Source organism: Monodelphis domestica, chromosome 1, assembly GCF_027887165.1.
Source record: "Monodelphis domestica isolate mMonDom1 chromosome 1, mMonDom1.pri, whole genome shotgun sequence".
Classification (NCBI taxonomy): domain Eukaryota; kingdom Metazoa; phylum Chordata; class Mammalia; order Didelphimorphia; family Didelphidae; genus Monodelphis; species Monodelphis domestica.
In genome coordinates, this window is record NC_077227.1 from 184,152,010 (window position 1) to 184,179,362 (window position 27,353).

The window sequence follows — 27,353 nt, forward strand, 5'->3', positions numbered from 1 at the left end:
TTCCTTCCGCCATAACTTTTTGCCTTGGAATCAATCCTGTGTATTGGTTCCAAGGCAAAATAGCAGTAAGGGATAGGCAATGGAGGTTAAGTGACTTGCCCAAGGTCACACAGCTAAGTATAAGGCCACATTTGAACTCAGGACCTCCCTTCTTTAGGCCTATCTTTCAATCCAAGCCACCTAGCTACCCCTGACTATGTCTTTTTCAAGGAAATGTAGTAGTTCCTGCATCTTATTATAGACTTTAAACTATGTGGTATGCTCTACCTAACTCTAACAAACTAGAAGGCAAACTAGGTGATACACTGGATAGAGTGTTGGTCCTAGAGTTAGGCCTCAGACACTTATTAGCTGTGTGACCCTGAGCAAGTCACTTAACCCTGTATGATTCATTTGTAAAATGAGTTTTTTGCTCTGCTTAGGCCTCACTCCAACTTAAAGGAAAATAGCTTAAAAGAGAAAGTAGCAAATCTTACCCAAGAAATGGACTTGAAAAAAGAATAGGACCAAACAAACAATGACTTCATGGAACAACAATAAATATCACAACAAAATCATAAGATTGAACAAATAAAAGGAAATATAAGATTTCTGATATAAAAAACAAATGATGGAAAAAAATCAAAGAGAAAAATTTAAGAGTTGCTAAATTCTCTCAAAATCATCATTTTTAAAAAGGCTTTGACACTGCATTTCTGGAAATCATAAATAAAAACAATTCAGATCTATTAAAACCAGAGGGCAAATTAAAGAACAAGTCAATCCATCACCTCCTAAAAGGAAACCTAAAAAGAAAAGTCCCAGAATGTAATAACCAAAACCCAAAGTTTCCACATCAAAGAAATAATACTGCAGATAGAATCAAATCAAGTCCCAAGAAACTAGTCAGGCTTCTATTAAACACCAGGAGGAATTTGGGGATACAATATTCTAAAAGGCAAAAGAGAGAAAGTTCCAACCAAAATAACTTGCTCTGCAAAAATAATAACACAATCCTAGGAAGGTAAAACTAGATGTTTAATGGAATAGAGGACTTCCCAAGCATTCCTGATGAAAAGACAAGAGCTAAGTAGGAACTCTGAAATACAAACATGGGTCCAGAGAGCCCTAGAAAGATAATTTGATTTTAGAAACTGGATGAAGGTATGTGACAATTTAGCAGTAGAATGTTTTCTGAGAAAAGAACAAACAAGGGTTCCCCTCAGAATCTTAACAGCTTCAAACGTTATTAAGAGAATTAACTAAGAAAAACAGAGGTTATGGAAGTAAGGTTGGTTTTGTTCAGAGGGTTTGAAGTAGTGAAAAAGAAAAGAGAATGATAGGAATGCTCTACGGTAGAAAAAAGGTAAAAAGAAGGGTGGCAGAACATGACATCTATCCTAACTGGAGAACATGAGAACACACAAACATGGAGGAAGATGGGGGAATGGACATCAGATAAACTTTACTCTTATCCAAAATGGACAAAGGAATGAGGAACACACATATGCACACATAAAGTTGGGTGCATAAATATATCACACTCAAAAGGAAAACAACTGAGAATATGAAAGCTTAAGAAGAAGGCTAATATTGGGGTGAGAATAGTCACAAGCACAACAGAATTCCAAATCCTTAAGTGAGAAGAAAAAAAAAAAGAGGTGGGGGAGCAAAGAACTCAAATCTTAAGGGGTGCCATAAATAGCCTTAGAAGACAAGTATAGAATAGCTGAATGAGTTGTGGTATATGAATGTAATGGAATATAATTTACCATAAGAAATTGTGAAAAAGATAAATTTAAGAAAATCCGGAAAATAGCAGAAACGAGAATAATTTATATAAGAACAAAGACACTATAATGAGAAACAAATTTGAAAGACTTTAGAACTCTGATCAGTGAAATGCCCAATCATGTGTACAGAAGACCTTTAACGAAACATGTCAATTACATCCTGACAGAGAAGTGAACTCAAGGTACAAAAACAGAATTGTGGATATGGCACTGTGTGAATTTTTTTTTTGCTTAAGTAGGTTGATTTGTTATGTGAGATTTCAAAAAATATCTTGTGGGTTGTTTTTTTTTCGGGGGGGGGGGGGTCAGTATTATATAGTGAAGCCAAAAAAATTTTAAGAAAGTCAATGAAATATTGTTTTTGATGCACAAAAAAGAACAGAAAGTTCAGAAGGATGTATAAGTGGAATCGTTTTGAAAATAACATGCAGAATTTTTATATACGTATTTTAAAGTGATATGAAATGGAGAATCACAACTTCATACAGAATCCTCCTCTTGTGTTCTGCTACATGTATACACATTCTCTTTCTTGGTGTTTAAAGTCTAGAATAATAAAAAAAATTGTTTTAAAAACAGGCAATGGGGAATAACAAAGTATTTTGTTTGTTTTTTTTAGCAGAGCGGTTCTATACAAAAATTACTTTGACAGTAGTCTGAAAGATAATGGGAAAGGTTGAAGAGAGGGAGAATGATTGGGTCATTATAAGCTAGAGAGACAAGAGGCAGCACCAAAAATAGAGAGACCAATCATGTGAGAAATTAGGATGAGGGGCTAAAATAGGGATGATAGCAATGTAAGAGGAAAGAATAGAAGTGAGAGAAATTTCAAAATGGAGGATGAAGGGCTAAAGTCAAGAATGACTCCAAATGTGAGAAACTTAAAATAATCTAGGGAAGAAGGTATTCTAACTCAACAGAATTCATAATCTTGTCTATTTCCAGCTATGTCACTACTGTGGAAAAGAGTATATAATAAAAAATCACTACATGATGGCAAAATCCCACAAAATCATCCAACATCCTTTGGCTATGAAAAGAAGCAGCAAATAACCTTCTATTGCTGATTGTTTCCAAAAGATGTTGTTCTATTGGGAAATAATTCACTGACCAGTTTACAAGCATGCTGGACTACTTGGCAATTATATTTCTCATTTTAAATTGATTCCAGCTTACAAATCAGTTGTTTCAGTAGGCTCGCCATAAGTAGCTAGCTAGTCTCTCTAATGCTACCTTAATTGCAACAAATTCAGTATGCTAAAATAATCACACACAGAGGCCTGAAATATGTAATATTCTCTGTCATAAATTGAGGAATTTAATAACTATGTACTACAAGAAAAATACATTCTAGCAAGTAATTTGAGATAAGGTAAAATTATATGCTGCTTTCCATAATATTATAGATTTAGGGGAAGGGAAGGGAATAAGCATTTAGACTGAACATATTTTGTACTAAGTGCTTTTAAAAAATATTATCTTTAAAAAATTATCTTCAATCAACACCTCAAACCCAACACCAAGTTAAACTCAGAATGGGTGAATGAATTGAACATAAAGAAGGAAACTATAAGTAAATTATGTGAACATAGAATAGTATACGTCAGACCTTTGGGAAAGGAAAGATTTTAAAACCAAGCAAGACTTAGAAAAAGTCACAAAATGTAAAATAAATAATTTTGATCACATCAAATTAAAAAGTTTTTGTACAAACAAAACCAATGTAAACAAAATTAGAAGGGAAGTAACAAATTGGGAAATAATCTTCATAACAAAAATCTCTGACAAACATCTAATTACTCAAATTTACAAAGAGCTAAACCAGTTGTACAAAAAATCAAGCCATTCTCCAATTGATAAATGAGCAAGGGGCACGAATAGGCAATTTTTCAGTCAAATAAATCAAAACTTTTTTTTTTTTAAACCCTTACCTTCTGTCTTGGAGTCAATACTGTGTATTGGCTCCAAGGCAGAAGAGTGTTAAGGGCTAGGCAATGGGGGTCAAGTGACTTGCCCAGGGTCACACAGCTGGGAAGTGTCTGAGGCCAGATTTGAACCTAGGACCTCCCATCTCTAGGCCTGACTCTCAATCCACTGAGCCACCCAGCTGCCCCTTAATAAGCACATGAAAAAGTGTTCTAAATCTCTTATAATCAGAGAGATGAAAATCAAAACAACTCTGATGTATCACCTCACACCTAGCAGACTGGCTAACATGACAGCTATTGAAAGTAATGAAAGCTGGAGGGGATGCGGCAAAGTAGGGACATTAATTCATTGCTGGTGGAGTTGTGAATTGATCCAACCATTCTGGAGAGCAATTTGGAACTATGCCCAAAGGGCGATAAAAGACTGTCTGCCCTTTGATCCAGCCATAGCACTGCTGGGTTTGTACCCCAAAGAGATAATAAGGAAAAAGACCTGTACAAGAATATTCATAGCTGCGCTCTTTGTGGTGGCAAAAAATTGGAAAATGAGGGGATGTCCTTCAATTGGGGAATGGCTGAACAAATTGTGGTATCTGTTGGTGATGGAATATTATTGTGCTAAAAGGAATAATAAAGTGGAGGAATTCCATGGAGACTGGAACAACCTCCAGGAAGTGATGCAGAGTGAGAGGAGCAGAACCAGGAGAACACTGTATACAGAAACTGAGACACTATGGTACAATCGAAGGTAATGGACTTCTCCATTAGTGACAATGCAGTGATCCTGAACAACTTGGAGGGATCTATGAGAAAGAATACTATCCACATTCAGAGGAAAAACTGTGGGAGTAAAAACACTGAAGAAAAACAACTGCTTGATTACATGGGTTGAGGGGGATATGATTGGGGATGTAGACCCTAAATGAACATCCTAGTGCAAACATCAACAGCATGGAAATAGGCTCTGATCAAGGACACATGTAATACCCAATGGAACTGCGTGTCGGCTATGGGAAGGGCAGGGGGAGGGGAGGGAGAAATAGAATATGATTTTTGTAACCAAGAAATGTTTGAAATTGACCAAATAAAAAAAATTATCTTCACAATCAGCAAAGTAGCTGATATTATTATTATTACCATTTTACAATTAAGGAAACCTGGGAAAACAGGTTGTGACTTGGCCATGATCACATATTTAGTACATGTCTGAAGCCACATTTGAATTTAAGTTCAACTGACTCCAGGCCCAGTGCTCTAGCCCCTGTATCACCAGCTGACTCTATAGAGGAAATTTAGTCTATTAATTGCTACAAATGGATTTATTCACTATAAAAAAATGCTCTCAAGATTAGAGGGAGCCAGACCTAGAGACAGAAGTTCCTAGGTTCAAATGTGGCCTCAGACACTTCCCAGCTGTGTGACCCTGGGCAAGTCACTTATCCCCCATTGCCTAGCCCTTACCACTCTTCTGCCTTGGAACCAATACACACTATTGATTCCAACAAGGAAGGTTAGGTTAAAAAAAAAAAGATTGGAGGGAAAGTATAATAATAATAATGTAGGTGTTCTTTGTTCACTCTTTGAAATTCATCAATTCATTTTTTAAAAAAAATCTTTTGTCTCAGATCAATATTGGTTCCAAAGCATAAAGAGCAATAAGGGAAAGGCAATTGTGGTTAAGTATCTCACCCAGGATCAGACAGCTAGGAAATGTGTGAGGCCAAATTTGACCTAAGGTCTTCTCACCTCCAGGCCTGGCTCCATATCTACTGAGCTATCTAAATGATCCCATTAACTCTTTGTAAAGTACCCAAATATTATATTAGCATTGTGTAACATTGCCCCCAAAATATGCTAAAAATAACTTTATCTTCTGAATTCTCATTACCTCAGCACCACAATAATTGAAAATTCCCACAACACTGACAGGCACCAGCTTGTTCACACAGCGACCCAGAGCTTTCCGTCCAAGTGCAAAGACAAAGGGGATTTCCTGTTCCCGTGCCATAGCTATAACATTATAAAGTGCCTCATCTAAGCCACCTGGAGAAAAAAAAATCAAGTTCACAAAGTTAGGTAATGTTTTACCTAAACTGAGCTAATATTCTACTTGCTAATATTCCATATGTCCTAAATTGAGCTAATATTTCAGTTTTTAAAGGTGAAAAAAGTAGTTTAATTGACTCTAAATTCCTATAGCACAATGTACCATAAAAATCTCACATCAATAGTATTTATTACCTTCTATTCTACATCTTTTCCATGTATGTATATCTTGTTTTCTCAACTAAACTGTAAGCTTCTCAAAGGTAGGATTCTTTTCTTCTACGTCTTTTGTAGGTATCTTTTGCCTAGCAAAGTGCCTGGGAGTTGAATAAACTTCAAATCAACAAGCATTTAACTTTTCATATTAAACTACAAATAAGTTTGTTGTTATAAATAGACAAACATTCCTTCTCTCTAGTTCTTAGCTCAATTAATAAACATACTATGAAATAATAAAGAAAATCATAGATAAATATTTCCAGTATGCTATATGGACAAGCCTACAGTTAATCTATTCCATTTGAGCAAAAGAAAACCAATGGTACTTCTCGCTCCTTGAGCAAATAATGTCTATAAAAAGGCAGAAGTGAATTTATTCCATACATCCTAAGCTTGTAACAATATATTTCATAATACTAAACTTTTATCAGTGATGTTAAAGGGAACATTCTTTCTGTTCCTTTTAGTAGAAAGAAAGTGGAGAAGAGAAAGAATTGTCAGGAAAGTAGATGACTTCAAATAGATTGAGATACATGGCACTAACCACTATTCTAACTTTTTATCATAAGAGGGTTGAGCATAATATCTTCATTAACAAAAATGATATTTTCTTTGAAATAGAAGCTCCACATTTTAATTAAATATACATGTTTTGAATACAATTAATATCAACTGAGAAATAGACATCTTCCTTTACTAAGTAGCACACTATATATCAAATAATTACACTACAATCACATACATACCTAGGCACTTCAATAGGTAGGCAAACCACATTCCTACCTTTTGACTGTATTTTTTCACAATTGGGAGAAATAATAACACACTTGATCTTGTTTAACTTCATATGCTTGGTAACCTCCCGAAGGCCCATAACTAGACGTCTTCTTGCTTTTGCTTTTACAGGATCCTTTTGGTAAATGCGTTCCTGAAAACTAACAAGCTCTTGAAGAAGCAGAGTCACACATTCATCAATTTCTTTACAGAGAACCTGATTACAGTACCTGTTAAGAAAAATATATTTAACAAGTTTATCTCTGAAAATGGGCCCTAACTTTATGTTCTCACATCTTTCTTTCATCATACAATGACACTTGGGAAATATTTACTATAGAAAACTTTAACTATAATGTTAAACTAAACATTCTATTTATCTAACAAATGGAAAAGTATATTAGATTTGAAAAATAATATTGAAACAAATCCTTCAAGCAATTCCTATTTATATGTAAAAAGAGGAAAAACACAAAATAATGAATTGGACTTTTTGTTTTCAAATTACAATTCCAACTGTCTTTTGGTTGGGTGACTGATAATATCCAGTACAGGTTTTGGTTTCATAAGATTATTCACTTACAAAAATAAATAATATAGAAATGTTTTGCATGATTATATATATATATCACAGATTGAATTGCTTGACAGCCAGAGAAGAGGGAAGAAGGGAGGGAGAAATTTTGGATTATGTAACTCCAGAAAATTTATGTGGAAACTATCATTAAAATTAAAAAATGTTTTTAAATTTAAAAAATAACCAAATTATTTCTATTAAATATTTAACCACAATTTCCTGATCAAATGTTAAGCTCTTTGAGGATTTTAATGTAACAAATGAATTAACTGATTTGATCTGAGGATAGTGTATTTTCCAATTAAAATGAGTAATTTCTAGCTTTATGACAGATAAAATGACGAAATAGTATGTTAATAAAATGGTAAAGTTATTGTCCCATTATCTACTGCAAACTGTCATTTTATATGGTAAGCAACTTTAAGAATGTATAAAGCAAAAATCTACTCAACAAGAATAAAAAATATAATTAGATTGGCTAGGGAATTGAAAAAAAGATGAACTTTTAATTCAGATAAATAAGGAAGTCAAGTAAATTCAGCAAGCACTTATTGAACGCAATGTGACAGGCATTCTGCTAAGGGACCAGGGAATACAAAGGAAGACAAAACCAGTTCTTGCTCAAGGAACTCAAGTCTTAATGGGAAGAAAACATATAAAAAACTATCTACATGTAAGATAGATACCAGACAACTGTAGATATTATTAGGAATAGTATCATCATGAAAACATTTTAGCCCTTCTTTATTCTACTTCTGTGTCCTTTTATGGTGTTTATTTCATGTAACATTTTACTTTGCATCTATCACTCAAAATTTGACATTTTTCTAATCTAGGCATGAATAACTTGTCAATGGACTTTAAAAAAGGAAATTACTACAATATAATTCAAATAAAAACATAAGTTCATAAAATATAAAATAAGTTGGTTTTGAGTATAAATTGCAGTATTTTGAACATACAAAATTACATTAACTATATACTTTTCCCCTTCATTTTAAGAAGTAATTAATTCCATACATTATTTACTAATGCTTCCTAGGAGATTATTTTCAGCTGACATGCTGATGATGGTACAACAGTCATTCCTTAACAGTTTATATGCTAGTTTTGAAAACCTAACAAATATCTACAAAAAAATATATAGTTTTAAATAGAAATCTCTATTTCAAAAACCTTCAGAAGCATAATTTATAGTAAATTTAAGAGTTTTCCTCAAAGATTGATAAAGTACACAATAGAAAAAGGATTTCATGGAAAATGCAAGATAATCCTAAAAGTAATACTAAATGCAAAATAGAATAGATATCTCAGAGATCTAAATCAACTAAGCTTTATATGAAGAATAAATTCATTGTTAAATTATTTCTATATGAAAAACATTTTAGTATCTGATGAAACAGGTAAATACTTTGTTGAAATTATTCACTAAAAAGTATTTTTCAAATACATATTTCCAAAGGATATTAAAGATTAAAGATATTAAAGATTGGTGAAGTAAAGACAAATTTTATTCAGAGTTCAATGAAAATAAAATTCTATATTCATCACATTCTTATATGGCCAGCATACACAGTAATAACAAAATAATAATGTTTAAATTCAGGACTCCCATCAGGATACTGCATTCTATAAGATCATTGAGACACTTGGGCACCCTGTAACTTTTCATATGAACTAATTAGTAAACCTCTTTTTCACAAAGCACCAGAGAAAAATATAATAAAGAAAAATATCTAAACTCTTACTCTCGAAATCTTTTGCTGTGGATTTTGGTAATTGCTGAAGATGCCATTGGACTGCCTATCCCTGAGCTGGCAGGAGAGCCCTGTGACACAGGTGTCATGCAGTATGGAGAATTCTGACTTGCTGGAGAGAGTGAAGTATCACTAGGCATACTTAGTCCAGTATCTGAAATGTAAAAAAATTAGTTTAAAATCTTTCCAAACTCTAAACAGTTTCTTAAAAAAGTTTAATATGGCAAATGGTTATATCTTCAAAATGTCCAGAATTAACAACAATACATTAATATCATTTAGATTATAAAAAAGAAAATAATTTTATACTAAGTTAAATTTTCCTACTTCTATATGAATAATTTTTCAAATTCTCCAATGTCCTCAAATCAGTCTGTTTTAGAAATACTAGGCAAGAATGTTAGAATCTAAAGTTTGAAGACTTTGAATATTTATTTCTAAGAAAGATGTTAAAACCCTCAGCCATTGACTCCCTTTCCATACTTCACCATTTCCTAGCTTTTCCTTTGTATTGCTTTAAACATTTATTTTCAACTATTTGTCCGATTTTAGTTGGTCTACTTTATTTGATTTAAAAACAACCTCCAGGGGGGCAGCAGGGTAGCTCAGTGAACTGAGAGTCAGGCCTAGAGACGGGAGTTCCTAGGTTCAAATGTGGCCTCAGACACTTCCCAGCTGTGTGACCCTGGGCAAGTCACTTAACCCCCATTGCCTAGCCCTTACCACTCTTCTGCCTTGAAACCAATACATAGTATTAACTCCAAGACAGAAATTAAGGGTTAAAGAAAAAAGCAAAAAAAAAAAAAACAACCTCCACAAAACAGAACAAAGTACAAATATAGTCATATAATGTAACTACTAATAAAAATATGCTTTAACAAACTATTTATACTACGCACCCTTCCAATCTTTGTATTCTTTTACAACTATTTTTATGTATTAATTCACTCTACATACTACTTGAACTCCCCACAGTACTCCATCTTTTTTCTACCCTCTCAAAACACTTGCCTCAACTGACAAAATGAAACTTTACCTCAGTCTTTCCCTTCCATTTGACCTTTTCCTCTCCATTCAAACCTTTCCATTTTGTAAATCACACTCTCCTAATGCTATCACTCTCCTTCTAGGATTATTTTTTTTTTCCCTTAATAACTAAACCCATAGAAAATGCTGTTACCCATATTGATATTTATAGCAGGATGCCTTTTACTTGTTTCAATATCCACTATTTTTTACAGAAAGTAACCTAATATTAATATTACCCCTTCTAAGTCCTTTCTTCCCAGAACTCTTGAATAAGATACTATCCTGTGAAAATGTTTTATAAACCAAAAGAATTATAGAAAAATAAGTAACTACTGTTACCTTTGGCATAGTCAACCACTCGCTTTTCTGGCCAACTTAGTGGCTTTTCTTTCTAAAGACAGTATTCACTTTAAATGAGGTACTTCCTTCAGCTGTTCCTTCTTTACCAATCCCAACATGACTTCATTTTCCCCCCTGGATTCAGTTTTTGGTGCTCAGTTATATATATAATCACTCAGCAAACTTATCTTCCACTGACACATACGAACTAATCTACAGAATAGCACTCCTTGCTCTCTAGAACAGTATTAGATCAACATTCTAGATCCCAAATTGGTAGTCTATGGTCTGCAGGTTAAATCCAGTCCACTACCTTTTTTAAATCCCAGGGATTAAAAATGTTTTTTAATTTTTAAAATAAAGTTGTATTTGTTTTTCACTTTGTTCCAGTTGTTTAATGGTAGTAGTCATCTGATTTAGTCTTCTCCTTCAAGTGACTGTTTAATTCATTTTTTTATCTCCTAAATCTGAACTCTGCAGCTTAAGGGATAACTCATGCTTTATTTTTAAATAGTTATATTTTAAAAAGTAAAAATTATTCTTAACCTGTGGGTTGTAAAAAACAGGTGGCAAGTTAGATTTGGCCCATGAGCTATAGTTTTGTGAGCCTTGTTCTGGATGATAGGGCACCATATAAATTTAGCCAGAGTAAAAGAAATTTCTTGTTTTCTCCACTACACTGTTTGTTTGTTTTTTATTATTTTTTAACAAATAAGATAAATTGTTGCCCTTTTTACATTAGCCATATGCAGATATATTCCTCCACCTCCACTTATGCCATTCATGAATTAAATTCTCCCTTGTAACAAAGAAAAACAGTAAGTCAAAACCAACAGATAAAGAGACCTCAGCAGACAATCTAAGCAACATTCTGCCCTCAAAATCCCACATTTCTGCTGAGAGGATGGAGATTTTCTTATTAACTGTTCTCAGGGACCATTTTGTTTTATTTTCCATATATCAAAGTTTCATTTCTTTTTAGCACTCTTTTCATTTATATTACTGTAATCAGTCAGAACTGTTGTTCAGGTTCTGCTTCTTTCACTCCATATTAATAAATATTCCCATGTTTCTCTGAATTCTTCATATTAATTATTTATTTTTTGGTTCATATCTGAAATTTCATTAGTGTAGAGAACTTCCAATGTGGCAATTCTTTCTGCCAATTCAGCCACCTGGACCTTTCTCTGACTCTTATAATGTTGCTTGAAGGTCTGAGAGGCTGGGTAGACTTGATGGTATGCATCAGAAACAAACCCTCAATTCACACCTTACTGACTCAGGCAGCAGCTCTGCTCCCTCTCATCATTTCTTATTGCACAGTAATAGTCTATTACTTTCATATGATACAGATTGTTTAACCATTCCCTAGTTAATGGGCACCCAATTTATTTCCAATTCTTTGCTAACACAAAAAATGCTGTCATGGACATACTGGCATCCGTTAAAATTTTCTTTCTGTATTTTTATCTCTTTAGAGTATGAACAGATTAGTAATTTTTTTATGTAATTCTGTAATCTGTAAATTTTTACCTCTTAACACAAAATAACTTTTTTCATATAGTTCTGTAATACCATGCACTTAGTAACAAAGAATATAACTAGCTTTTCTCATGTGATTCTGAACTGTTTTACAAAATAGTTGGCCTAATTCATAATTCCACCTTGCAATACAGCTTGTTTTTGTCACCTTTGCTAATTTGTAAAGTAACAGTTTAAAAACTTGCTTTAATTTATAATCTTTTCCTTAGTGATATGGGTAATATTTTCACATGGATATTGATAATTTGCAATTCTGTTTCCTCATATTCTCTGTTCAGTTTTCTGCTAAGCAATGGCTTTTGATCTTAGATGTTTGGATCAAGTCTATTTCTTTGAATAGCAAATTTTTTGTTTATGTCAGTTCTATTTTTATCAGTGAAAAGTAATCTAAAAATTCTACCTACCCCCAACAATTTAAAGTTTCCTCTATTTTTGTTTCTATTGTTGCATTTGCAAAAATTCTAACTTAATGTAATTGAAATGATCTATTTTGTATTTTATGATTACCTCTCTCCCTTGTTTGGTTAAGAATTCTCCTATAATGAAAGGTAGTTCCTCCTGTTCTCTTTTAATTTTTTATGATGTGAACTTGAAATTCATGTCAATTTCCTATGTGGACATTATTGTATTATATGGCATTCCATTGCTGCTGATGACCAACTAGTTGGTCTCCTAGACTAAACCTGAACTGATTAAAACAGAAAACAGTAAAACAGAAGCTCACCAAGCCTCACCACTTGCCCTGACAACCAAGCCCTGATGCTGATTAGAACTTATCATTTGCACTCTATGATCACTGTGCCTTTCCATCCACAATGCTATTGTTCATTCTAATATATGTTATCTCCCCTAACTAGAACATAAGTACTTTGAGAGCAGAAACTTTTTCTGTTTATATTCTCCACACTTAGCACAATACTAGACACAGTCAGCATTAAATAAAATGCTACTTATTCCATAGTTTTCACTCTAGTCATGCATTATCTTTCTCCTTCCAAATAAATAGCCCTTTATATCTCTTATATGATAAACTATAGTTAAAAAATAAAAAGAAGTTAATGAGTATATAAATATATTGTACTATGTCATAGCTACATACATATATATATATATATATATATATATATATATATATATATATATATATGTTTTCTCATCATCCTAGAATATACTGGGCAGGAAATAAGCCTTACTTATTTCTGTATCTACCCTTACCTTCCATCTTGGAGTCAATACTGTGTATTGGCTCCAAGGCAGAAGAATGGTAAGGGCTAGGCAATGGGGTTTAAGTGACTTGCCCAGGGTCACACAGCTAGGAAGTATCTGAGGCCACACTTGAACCTAGGACCTCCTGTCTCTAGGCCTGGCTGTCAATCTACTGAGCGACTCAACTGCCCCCTCTTATTTCTATATCTGAACTATATCTGATATGTTTTGTAAACAGATGAATAAATTAAAGCTCACTTTACCTGCAAAATCGTTCCTAAAAGCAAAGCACTCTACTAGTAAGTCAAACATTTATCAAATCTCCATTGTTGTTCAGTCCTTCAGTTGTATTTGACTCTTTATGAAGTTTTTACGCACAAATACCAGAGTGATTTCCAGTGTGTCCCTATTTTATAGTTGAGAAACTAAGGCAAATAGGGGTTAAGTGACTTGCCTAGGGTCATATAGCTAACAGGTGTCTAAGGATGGATTTGAACTCCAGCTTTACTGATTCTAAACCCAGTACTCCATCCACTAAACCACCAACCCTATTAGAATGATTATAATTAAAATATACTACAAGATATAAGATATATTCCACTATATAAAATATGCTATAAAATAAAAATTATAAACACAAATAAAATAGTCAGTAACATAGAGATCAAATAGCAATAAACATGAAGCACTTAAGAAAGGGTATGTATTATAGCAGAATAAGCACTGGATTTAAGAGCCAGGAGACTTTGTATTGAATACTGACTCATACTTATTAGTTGTATAACACTATCTCTGACTTTCCATTTCTTTATTTTTAAAACGAGAGTTATACAAGTACTATATACATTATAGGAGCATTGTGAGGAAAGCACCTTATTGACCTCATTTTGAATTATTTATGGAATTATGTACATGGGACACAAAAACATTATAAACTATTCTCTCTCCTCTCAATCATACAGATCAGTAGATCTTATACAGATCAGTAGAAAGGGAGATAAGTAAGCACAGGGAAAAAAAAAAGTTAAATGGTATCCCAAAAGTCTTGGTCTCAACTCTATATAAGATACAGAATATGGAAATTCTGTATATCGTTTCAGAGGGAGAAGAAATGACTGCTGATTAGGAAACTCAGAAAAAATATCATGGAAGAGATTATGCTCAGTCAATGTCAGCAATACAGGTTCTTAAAGTATCTAAACATATTCCATTCTCATATTCTGTATATTGACTTCTTTCCCTTTCAAAATATGTCTGCCACAGTGTGGGAGATAGGATTAATTTATGTCCCACAGTTAGGAGCAATCTGTACCAAAAATAGTCCTTTATTACCCATCACACAATAATTATGTGACTTCAAGCGAGCCAGAGCTGGAAGTCAATAACCCTGTGTTCTAGTCTCATTTCTACCACTAAACAAGTCTGTGATCTTAGGCAAAGCACTAAACCCTTCTGGAATGGGAAAAATGGCTTCTGAAGTCTGATCCCTAACATTCTATGACTCCAAAAAAGGGCAAGATTCAGATGGCAAAGTTGAAAATAGGAATTCCAGAAGAGGATAATCTACATGCAAAGGCATGAATAATCAAGACATATTCTGAGAACGGTGAATAACAAGTTTGGCCACAATAGAAGGTTGAGATGAAAAAGATGAATTCGAGCCAAGTTGAAGAGGACCTTAAATTTAAGTGGAACGTGTGGGCTTTATTCCCACAACTGTATATGAAGATTTATGATTAGGAGAAAGACATGAAGAAAACCTTTATGGAAAGACTAATCTGCCAGCAGTGTTTTGCAGGATTGTGGCATCATGAACAGAGAGCTGGCTTCAGTGTGAGGAATCAATCAACAAGCATTTATTAAAGTGCCTGTGATACAAAAGAAGAAAAAAACGGAACAGTCCTTGCCTTCAAGGATCTATTTTCTTTTCCTCCCTCCCTCCTTCCTTCCTTGATCTATTTTCAAGTTCCTAACCATTACTACCTATGTAACTCTGGAGAAGTCACTTAAATTCTCAATGCCTCCAGAATGGAGGCTGAGCTGCTTGATAGAAAGGCTTTCCCAGACAGATTTGCTATGTCTAGATGGCCATCCCTCCAAATTATGTTTCATATCCTATCCACCCTGGTTATCTCTTTGCTATCTGTGCTAAATAAAATAGTACATATAATGTGAAAGATAGGAGGAACACTGGAAAGCAAGAATCTGCATGATTTGGTGAAGTCAAAGGGTCAAATCAAAGGCAACTACTCTGGAAAAAATGTTGGAATTGGTTTGAGGAATAAGAATTCAGTTTTAAGGCATGTTGAATTTGAAGTGCTAGTGAGACATAACATCTTGGATGTTCACCATATTTGGCGCATATTTATAAGTATGGGGAGCCAACTGTGATATGAGAGAAAGCACTAGATTTGGATTCAAAAGACCTGCTTCAAAGTCCCATTTCTGTTCTAATCTGGTCTAAGAGACTTTCTAGTTGTGTGATCCTGGGCAAATCACTTAGCCTCAAATACAACTTGCCTAGCCCTTGCCTCTCTTCTGTCTTAGAACTTATAATAAGACAGAAAGTAAGGATTTTTAAAAAGTTCCATTTCTCACATTGATAAGCTATGCAACTATAAACAAATCATAATCTTTTTTCATTCTATTTATTCATTTTTCACATACCATTCTGTTCTAAACACAGACAACATCCCAAAATGATGCTTGAAAGAAAAATAATTGTACAAAATTACCACACCACATCCTATCATCTCTAAGATCAAATACAAAATCCTGTCATTCATAGTTCTTTATAATGTAGCTCCCTCCTATCTTTCCAATCTTCTTACTTACTTATTCCTACTTCTTCCTTTCTTCTTCTCCATATTCTGATCCAGTGACTCTGGTGACCTGACTATTCCATGGACAAAATGTTCCATTTCTTGTCTCTGAGTATTTTCTCTGGCTATCCCCCATGTCTAGAATGCTCTCCCTCCTCATCTCTGCCTACTGGCTTGCCTAGTTTCCATTAGGTCCCAACTAAAATCCTACCAAAGACCTTCTCCAAACCCTCTAATTTCTAGTGCCTACAGTCTATTAATTGTTTCCAATTTATCCTGTAGATAGCTTATTTGTATATATTTGTTTGCATGTTCTCTTCTGCATTAGATTGTGAATTCCTTGAGGGCACAGAACATCTTTTGCCTCTTTCAAGTATTTCCAGAGCTTTGCACAGTGTCGGACACAATGTAGGCATTTTATAAATGTTCAATAATTGACACTGAAAATAGTGAAGGCTTTAAAAAATTCTAATTGTATAAAGTCATAGTTAAATTTAATCACAACTGCTGTCACTATAATTTTTGGTGTGTAAGATTTTTCTATAAGCCAGATGTGGAAAAAAGTCTGGACCCTCTAAGGAACAATACTTATGTCGTTTATTAAGTGCTTTTTATGTGCCAGGCATTCTGCTAAGCTTTGGAGATACAAAGCAAGGCAAAAAGCACCATCTCCACTCTTGAGGAGACCACATGTTAATAGGAGAGACATCTTGTCAAAAATTATCCATATGAATACATACAGTGTAAATAGAAGGTAATCACAGAGGGAAGATTAGCAGTAGGGAGAACTGGGAAAGACCTGCAGAAAGTAAGAAATGACTTGAAAGAAGTCAGAGAAGCTAGGAGGTAGAAACAAGGAGAGTAAGTATTTGAGGTATGAGAGACATTCAGTCAAAAGGCATGGAATTGGTAAATGGAATGTCTTACATGAGGAGTAGCATGGAGGCCACAGTAGTTCCACATTGTGCATGAGAAAAGAATAAATGTAAGAAAACTGGAAAAATATACCTATTAAGCAGTCATCTCACCTCTACCGAAGACTTCAATAGAAGGAATTTACTGACCCTTGAGGTAGTCTCCTCCATTTTTGGACAAACCTAATTGGTAGGAACATTTTCCTCAGATCAGGCCTAAATGTCTCTGCAACTTTCACTCATTGTTCCTTGTTCTACTTCATGGAGTCCAGAATGACAAATGTAATCTCTTTTCTACGTCAAAACTCTCACATAATTGAAGACAGTTATCATATCTCTCATTAGTATTTTCTTCAGACTAAAAAGCCTCACTTCTTTTAACTAATCTTTGGGCAGCATTATCATCATGCTTTATATCCATTCCATCATCTGACCAGTCTACTGTATCATCTATCCTGTTACTGCAAATGTATGGTAATATAAGCATATGGGGTATTCATGGAGGACTAGCACCTCTGATGTGAAAGCTTGCTGGGCCCTTTGCAGGGCTGATTTTCCACCTCTACTGTCTACTTTTCACCCAATTTTTACTTGTGACTCCAAGAAGCTATGTTCAGTGGCCATACTGGTAAAACCATCTCAGAAGATGGGCTAAGCCAGACTGAAGGGAATTGACAGGCCTCAAAATCTATGAGTTAGGAGGAGAGTCTACCCCAAGCAGGTGAAAACCTCCCCCTGTGCAATGAGTGGATGAGAGCAATTTGTTCCAATAGCCATGAAGGAAAATGAAACAGGAGCTGTGGAATGCTTAGAGCTTGGTCAGACACCAAGACCCCAAGATCATCCAAAAGATGTCCTGACTTTTGTCCTGACACTGAACTTCAATGATTCTGGAAGAAAGTGTGAGATTGATGATTCTGCCTCACTTAAATCCAGTTTACACACAAGTCAAGACATCACCCTGTAATGTCATTGTTCCTCTTGAGAAAAAAAAGGGCAAGCAACATCCAACTCTATCCTCACCAGTCTTCTACCTCTTGCTATAAACACAAAAATCAAATAATACCTTCAGGAATAATTCCTTCAATAGTTGTCCCTTAAATAGGGAATGGTTGAACAAATTGTGGTACATGATGGTGGTAGAATACTATTGTGCTGTAAAGAATGATGATCTGGAGGATTTCTATATGAACTGGGAGAACCTTGTACACAGAAAGCAAAATATTGTGGAACAATCTAATTTACTTAATGGACTAGTAGCAATGCAACAAGCTAGGACACTCCTGAAGGACTTATGGGAAAGAATGCTAACCACATTGTGAGAAAGAATTATGGGAATAGAAATGCAAAAGAAAAACATGACATCACTTATCTCATGCATATATGGGTATGTGATTTAGGGTGTAGGCTTTAAAAAAATCACTCTATAGCAAAAATGAATATGGAAATAGGTATCAAATAATATTTGTACAACCCCATGGAATTGCTTGTCAGCTCTGGAAGGGGGGAGGAAAGAGGGGAAGAAAAGAAAATAAATCATGTAAAACATGGAAAAATATTTTAAAATTAAAATGTAAAAATAATTAAATAAAACCTCATTTTATATTACCCTAAAAAAGCGGCGAGGGGATAATTACTTCAGGAAAGAGTAAGTTAGCTGATTGTCCTATGAATCAACTCACCATCCCTGTGATTCATCAGACTAAAACCTGCCTTCCTGCTTACCATTTCCCTACACGTTGTCTCCTATTAGTTTAGAATGCTCCTTCAGGATAGAAACATCTCAATGTTTATATTTGTATATCTTGCTAAATTACCAAAATGCCTAATGTATACTGTTTAATAAATGCTTTTCATTGACTCATTTGTGATCTAAAAAACATTCTTCTGGGTTGTTCTGCTCAAGATTTATCTAATGTACAGATAAGTGTAGCACCCAGAAGTGAGCACAATGTTCTGGATAAGGTAGGGAGTACAGTAGCACCTTGACTAATCTAATCCCACTCATTATGCATTTCTTTTCTTTTTAAATCTTTATCTTGTCTTTGAATTGATTCGAATTGATACCAAATACTGAAGATAAGGACTAGGCCATGGGAGTTAAGTGACTTGCCCAGAATCACACATCTAAGTGTCAGAGGCCAGATTTGAACCCTGAATCTCTGGTCTCCAGGCCTGGCTCTCTATCCACTGAAACATCTAGCTTCTTTGCACTATGCCTTTCTTGATGCAGCCTAGGATTGCATTACCCTTCTTGGCTGGCATATCATATGGTCATTTGTACTGAGCTTGCAGTACACTAAGTCCTCCAGAACTTCTTCATATGAACTGCTATCTAGCCATGATATCTCCTCAATCTTGAAACTGATTTTTTAAATCCAAGTATAAAACTTTATATTTAGCCCTATTAAATTTCACCTTGTCTGATCTGACCTAATGTTTAAAACTGTCAAGATCATGAATCGTATCAAGAGTGCTAGCTATTTGCAAATTTGTCCTCTATGCTTTTGTCCCAAATAAGATTTTAAACCGCAAAAGAGCAAGCATAGATCCCTAAGGCATGCCACTCAGAAACCTGCTAGCAAATTAAGAAAGCATTGTGCAATGGGAAGAATTCCAATCAGAAAGACTTAGATTCAAATCATATAGCATGCCTATGGTCAAGTTATTTAAATTCTGTTAGCCTCAGTGTCCTCATCTGTAAAATATTGGTATATATACCTTGCAGAATTGCTAGAAGGCTCAAATGAAATAAAATCTATAAAGTACTTTTCAAACTTTAAAGTACTATATAAGGTCAACTATTATCATTATGAACAGTGTTTTTAATGATTATTTTGGTTTCAGCTATCTAATAGGTTCCAAATCTACCTAACTTCTAACTAACCCATATCTTCCCTATCTTTTGTAATAAGAACTTGAAAGGCTGTCAAAGGCTTTGATAAAATCTAGGTAAATAGTACTTCCTTGATTGACCAGTTCAGTAACACTGTCAAACACACAACTGAAGTCAGTCAGGTCTGGTATGTGTTGTTCCTATTTTTTTTAAACTTTATTTTTTTTCCCCACGGTTACATGATTTATGTTGTCTCCCTCCTCCTTTCCTCCCCACTCTTGGAGCTGACAAACAATTCCACTGTGTTATACATATATTATCACTCAAATACTATTTCCATATTATTCATTTTTGTAATAGAGTAATCTTTTAAAACCAAAACCCCAAATCATTAGCATATGCCCTTCTTGATGAAGCCATGCTAACTCTCTATGATCACCATATTCTTTTCTAAATGTTCATAAACCACTCCTTTAATAATATGCTGATTGACTGCAAAAATCCAAAGTTAAGCTCAGAAGGTTTTAGTTTAAAGACTTCATTATGTTCCCTTTTCTGTAATGGGAACACTATTTTCCCTTCTTCAAATTTACAGTATTTCTCCACTTCCTTATGATCTTTGTGAGGTCACTGGCTTAGTGGCTTAGTGATAACATCTATCAATAACTAGGGATATAGTTTTATCTGGGCCAGGTGACAAACTCTAAGGCTGTTAGGTTCTTTTTTTACTAATTCCATCTCTATCTGTGACAATGGCTCCCTATTAACCACTTGTTTCATCCTTTTCTTCTTGGCAAAGGAAAGGGAAGCAAGAGACCTTCTCAACTGTCCTTGATTTTCATCCTAACCCAGAAGAGTAGTTATATTCCTTATCTGAGTCTCTTAAAAACAAAAAAATTCTACCTCTTTTAAACAGCTTTCCTTAGCCAAGTTCAGCTTGAACCTTAATATTTCTAAACCTGTTTCTAGAGGTCCATCCTGTTATCTGCATTTGCTTTTTCTCTTCTGTACAAGTCTTTTAAAAATTCAGGTCATGGAGGGAGCTAGGTGGCGCTGGGTAGCTCAGTGGACTAGGAGCTAGGGCTAGAGACAGGAGGTCCTAGGTTCAAATCTGGCCTCAACCACTTCCTACCTATGTGACCCTATGGAAGTCACTTAACTCCCACTGCCTAGCCCTTACTATTCTTCTGCCTTGGAACCAACACAGTACTGATGCTAAGGCAGAAGGTGAGAGTTTGATGTTTTTTTTTTTTTAATTCAAGTCATGATGAATTCCCTCTTTAAAGAACTGATAAGCCTCTTCAGAGAATCCTTATTAGAATGGTTTCTAAATGTAGCTTCAGAATTTCAGCCATTACTCCTGGGTTGACTTCCATAGTAGAAGTTTAGGTCATGAAAGTCTATTTATTCTTTTCTTGAATAATCCGACACTTGCTTTCCCCAAAACTAGGACATATGTAGAATTATTCCCATCCTTTCCCTTCCTCTTATCACAAATTCTATGTAGTGGGATTCTATGATACTTCATCAAAGAATCCCATCATTTTCACTTCATTGACCTGAAACTCAGGATCAAATCCAGAATATGATTTCTATATTTTGTTTCCCTTGTCTTTTTTCTTTAAACTCTTACCTTCCATCTTAGAATCAATACTGTGTATAGGTTCCAAGGCAGAAGAATGGTAAGGGTCAGGCAATGGGGGTGACTTGCCCAGGGTCACAAAGTCTGAGGCCACATTTGCACCCAGCACTTCCCAACTCCAAGTTTGGCTCTCAATCCACTGAGCCACCTAGCTGTGTCCAATTCCCTTGTTTTTTGAAAGATAGAATTATTCTTAAACCAAGTTGAGAAATAAACCCTCTCCCACCTCTGTAGCTCAGTCATTATCCTTTCATTGCTATTGTTTTAGTCTCCCATTTATATAAAAAGAAGGAAGCAAGCAGTTATTAAGTTCCTACTATATACCAAACATTCATTTTAAAACAATAGAAAAGAAATGTTTTAGCAGATTTTAAATAGTGGAAATCTCTCATCACTACTATATCACTGCCAGACCTGTAATGTTTATTCAGTTCCTCAGTTATTCTCATCTTCTGAGTACTCAAATAAGAATATTGCTTCTATTTCTGCCTCCAGTGAACATCACACTCAAATGTGTTCCAGTATGTTTCTGTCTTCTAGCTCTGGGATTTACTCTACTGCCTCTTCATTCCCACCCCTGTTTTTATATATCTTGTTCCCTTTTACATAAGGTACTTCTAGAGCTAAACATAACTACAAGTGGTATCCCACAGAGCTTCTGTGATACTTATGCAATAAAAATTTCCTCCTTTCATTAGGATCTCAAATTCACCTTGCTGATTGCCTTGTGCATAAACATGTGAGACAATGGGTTTTTGCTTCCTATAAACTTCTAGGCATCTCTATTGATCTCCTTTTTCCTACCCTCCAGTCACTCTCTAATGTAAGAGTCAGGAAAATATGGCTCATGGGCCAATTCCAGCCTGCCATCTGTTTTGGTATTGTGCGGGGGGGGGGGGGGGGGGGGGAGGAGATCATTTTTACATTTCTAAATAATTTTATTTAAAATTAAAGTATAAGTTTTCCTTTAAGCTGAAGAGTTCAGATTTGAGTTAAACAAGAAAGTAAATTAAACAATCATTCGGAAAAGAAGACTAATCACATGGTTGTAAACATTAAACAACAGGAACGTAGCAAAAAGGCAACATAACTTTATTTAAAAATGTAAAAAACATTCTTAAATACATGGGTCCTATAAAAATAGATGACAGGCCAAATCTGGCCCATGGGCTGTAAGTTGCCAATCTTGTTCTAGTGTACCTAAAATGGTGGAGATGTGTGTGTATGTATGTAAAATATTATGCATATATATTTTTTCTGTTCATCTTTCATACTTATTGTATATATGTCATTTCATTCCTACTAATTCCAAGCTCCATTTGTAGGGGCTATATTTTTCTTCATCTTTAAATATGAAATATCCTTTGTACTTAATAAAAATGTTGAATTTAACTGAATTTTGTCAATCAGTATTTCTTTTTCTAGCTACATAATTAAGGGCAGAGTTTTAAAACCCAGTATATTACTATACATCCCTACATTTTCCCTTCGATCTATTGATAATCCACTCAGACATCAAGGCTCAATCAAATACTCCCTTCTCTATAAAACCAGAGATAGCATCCTTTCATGTTCCCTAATGAACTCTAGTAACCTTCAGATCATAGGAACTATATCTTATGTATTTATTTTTTCATAGCAGCTAGTATGATGGTCTTAACAGTCTCTTAAATCTGCATTGTATCAGAAGCATTTTCAAAGTGCTATATTACCTCATTAAAACCTAATAACCCTGAGCAAGAGAGGCCACATGGCAAAGAGAACAAGAGAGTTGGTCTCAGAGTCAGGCAGACCTGGATTCAAGTCCTGCCTCTAACAAATAAATTCCTGGTGCTTCAGGTAAACTCTAAGACTCCAAGTTATATAAAAGTTGCTGAATAGCATTAGTAAATCAAATTTCCTATACCAATGAAATTACAAATCCAGACCAAAAAAATAAACAAACAACAAAAGAATGACCCTGAGCTATACATTATCTCTTTCCTTGATCTTATAAAAGAGGAAACTAAGCTCAGAATCTTTTAATAATATACCACAAAACCTTAATGTTGAAATATTAATTTAATGTGCCTAAGAAATTCTCAAAGGAGAATGGTAAAATCAGGTATACAGGATAATCCTGAGGAAATATAGGGTAGATGACCAATCATTAGGAGTTAATTTTTCAAAACTGTGGCATGTCCGGCTATTACAGAGCTCATTTTTAAATTTATAATCTGCAGAGTCCCTTTATGAAAAAATGTGTCTACTAAAATTCAGGAACATATCTACAGTAGCAGGTGTTTAGCAAAGGGACTTTGCAAAGTCCCCTCTCTCTACCTCCAGTTGTAATTTTAAAATGTAATAGTTTGCTAGCAATTTATCAAAATTATGTTTTCATACTTTATAAAATCATTTTTATGTAAAATTCTAAGAAGGACTTTGAAACCACAACTTAAAATGTGTAAGTTTTTAAGTTTACTTCCCTTAAAAACTAAATGGTACTTCCCATAACAATAGTTCTCAAGACCTGAATCACAGGACACTGTGCAGGGAACATCATAGAGAAGTAAACCTCAAATGGAATGGATTCTACTCTTCCTACTTTAAATATCATCAAGCAGCAAGTAAGAGGCAAGCACTCCACATAATATCTAATGTTTTTATCTCCTGTGACTCCAGCAATGGCTGCCTAGTAGTCCTCCTCCCTAAATAGAAAAAGATCAAAGATCATACATATTCTCAAAAAAAAAAATCACTATCAAAAGTAAATAAATGTGAGGATCCAATGTGGTACATGCTCTAATTAGCCTCCACTATACACAGTTTCTTTCTCAATATAAGTTACTAATGTACTATGCACAATTCCATTAAAAAAAAAAGAAAAAGTCAAACTCTTTACCTTCCTGGGAGGCAATCTCCTGTGGCAAATCATCAATAAAATCTAAGGGCATCTCTATTGGCTCCTCAGATCCCAGAAGACTATGGTCTACAGTGAAACGCCCTTTCTTTTCCTCTCTCTCTTTCAGAATAACCTAAAAGCAAATACCAGTCTTCAGTTACTAATCAAACAAATATGTATCTAGTGCCTAATATGTACACTATTTTTTAAATACAGAATGGAAAAGACTCAGCTTAGTAACAATTCATATGAAACAGACCTGTGTGTTTTTGTTGACCATTAAGCTCAATAGGAAAACAGAAACACAATCTGGTTGATAGAAAAGCAAATATAATCCTTAGCTAAATTAAAAGAAGTAGAACTCTATGTTTAGATCATATCTCAAAGTCCAGTGTTCAGTTCTGGGAACCATATTTTAAGAAAGATGCTGACAAACTGGAACATGCGCATAGGAGGATAACCATGACGAGAAGGGATAAGAAAACCATTTCATGTGAGAAATGGTTGAACAATAACATTTTATACATGTAAGACAATTTGATTTTTAATAGCCACACTGTAAGGTACATCGAGCAACCACTATTAGTCCCATTTTATAGATGAGCAACATTATTTTCAGCAAAGTTATATGATTTGCCCATCGTTATACAATTACAGTTGTATAAATGAGACTAAAACACAATCTAAAAGTAATTTTAAGTCCAAATGTTCAAATATTGTTTAGCTTGAAGGATAAAACTCTTAAGACTACATTACTGAAGCTGTGAATTCATTGATACAGGGAACTTCCATGTGAAAAAAACTCCCTTTACCAAAGCTGGTTTGCACCCTCTCTGCAATTTCTAGCCTCAGAGAAATTACTAGAAGACTAAGAAGTAAATTGTCTTTCCTAGGGTTACAGAGCCAGAAAGTGTGCAAAAGGTGGGACTTGACCCTGGGGTCTTCATAATTTCAGAGTGAGCTCTCTATTTACAATGCCCCATTATTACCTCTCAGAACTATGGAAGTTGCCTTCAAATACCTGAGAGGATAGCACCTGAAAGAGGACTTAGACTTAATTCTATGAGTATCAGAAGGATGAACTTGGTTGAACCAATGGGAAGAATTCAGAGGGAGGCACATTTCAGATACTTTCTAACAATCAGATTTGTCCAACAATAGAACAAATAATCTTGAGCAGTCTACTATAAGAAGTATTCATGCATACGTTAGATAAACATATAATAGACATGATACAGAAGTGATTCTTTCATTGGGTGAGGAGCTAAGCTAATTGACCTAGGTTCCCTTTAACTTCAAGATTCCATGAATGTATGACATAGCACTGCACTAGAGATTTAGATCTAACAAGTCTATTACATATACTTTAAAGATGGGACAATTTTAAAAGACTGACCATTAACTGAAATAAAAAAAAAGTATGCTCTTTCAAATTATATTTTAAAAAATCTAAAAAAATGGACTTGGATCTAGTTAAAAATGTGTTGACACTTTGAAATTGTATTGGTCAACAGAAATGTCCCTACCTGAATTTATGCCCCAGCAGTGGCTGGTTATTTCTAATTAATTCATATTTAGACATGAAATATTAGCACAAATGTTCCATAAGTAGGATTAGCATTGTACTAGAATTCATTGTATTATAGGAGATGGTTTAGGGCCTTTTTGAATGCTTAATATTCTACCAGTTAGTTAACATTTTAGAAAGGAAAACCAGCTCTCCAGCATTTTACTCTCATGAGATTAAAGCTAGCTATTAAGATGATTTTCTCCAATTCCAAGCCAAAAGGCCAACACACAGAAGCAAATATCTAAGGAAAATACAAATATCAATCAAAGGGGGCAGCTAGGAGGCTCAATGGATTGAGAGCCAGGCCTAGGTTCAAATTTGGCCTCAGCCTCTTCCTAGTTGTGTGAGCCTAGACCCCACCCCCAGCCCCCATTGCCTAGCCTTTTACTACTCTTCTGCCTTGGAACCAATACACAGTATTGATTCTAAGACAGAAGGTAAGGATTTTTTTAAAAATCAGTCAAAAACACTACTACCACTTGGTAATTACCCTAAATGGATACTATAAATATTTCTGAGTATTAGTCTGAGAGGCAATATGGTCTGGTATTGGGGAGAGTGGCCTTGGAGTCAGGAATCCCAGGGTTCAGAGTTCTTCTTCAGCCCCATACTAGCAGGATACCAAAAGCAAATCACCTAACTGTTCAAAACCCTGGGCAACTCTCTAAGTTAAAAGAGAGCCACTAACTTTTGGAGAAGGGTTTCCATATTTAGGAGCTCTCTACACTGATGAAACCATGAATCTACACACACAAAAAAAAAGTTTTGGTTTACCTTTTTAAGTGCTGTGGGTCGTTTAAGTTTTGCAATTTCTTTCTCTTTTCCTCTTTTTATTTTGGGGGAAGTAGTGTCCAAAGGGTTAAGAGGTGCCAAACAGGGTTGACTTTTGGTTAAAGACTTTCTGTTGGCAGAATCTTTAGACTGTAAAGGAACAGCACTGACCACTGAAAACAAACAAGGACATTAGTTTCACTACAGAACATTCCTGGAGCCAGTTTCACACGCTTTCAAAATTCCCAGTGACAGAACTACAAAAACAAGAACATCCTCTTCCTGTCAGGAAAAAAAAAGGCAGATAATGACAGTAGGAAGCAGCCTGACTCAATGACACTTTCATCCATCTTTATTATCCTTGTAAAGGCTAGAACAAGACAAAGTTATTGGCTGGATGTCCTAAGCCAATATGGCAACCTAGAAGAGTCTTCCTAAGTGGGTATAAAAGTTTAAAATCCAGCAGTCATAGAGGTCAGAGGTGAAAAAATACAAAAAAATCTGTCTTGTGGCCTTACAAAAGCTGCTTCCTCACTGTACTTCTTTTGGCCCTATCTTCTGCAACCCTGAACATAACCAATGGCAAGTTAACCATTTGACATTTTCTTCATTTTTAATCATCAAAACTATGACTTTCAATAAAGCCTTCCCCAAATTAGCTAAAACTGTCTCCTCTGCAAGATGCCATATGTATTCTAGACAGTACAGAAAGCTCTGCATCTGCTCTT

The 27,353-nt window shown here is 34.8% G+C and overlaps 1 protein-coding gene across 4 annotated transcripts in view; it reads right to left on the reverse strand.

Annotated features, from left to right (window-relative positions):
- The window catches only part of SECISBP2L (SECIS binding protein 2 like), a 79,768-nt gene that overhangs the window by 16,023 nt on the left and 36,392 nt on the right, over positions 1-27,353 (reverse strand). For 2 of the 4 annotated variants that reach the window (XM_007479926.3, XM_007479925.3), the window contains exons 12-16: positions 26,629-26,798; positions 24,285-24,417; positions 9,065-9,227; positions 6,749-6,969; positions 5,589-5,743 (exon numbers count right to left, since the gene is read on the reverse strand). In XM_007479926.3, the coding sequence (XP_007479988.2) occupies positions 5,589-5,743; positions 6,749-6,969; positions 9,065-9,227; positions 24,285-24,417; positions 26,629-26,798 (842 nt within the window). The remainder of the gene's footprint in view (positions 1-5,588; positions 5,744-6,748; positions 6,970-9,064; positions 9,228-24,284; positions 24,418-26,628; positions 26,799-27,353) is intronic. The other 2 variants (XM_056810169.1, XM_007479929.3) reach the window with 1 other exon arrangement.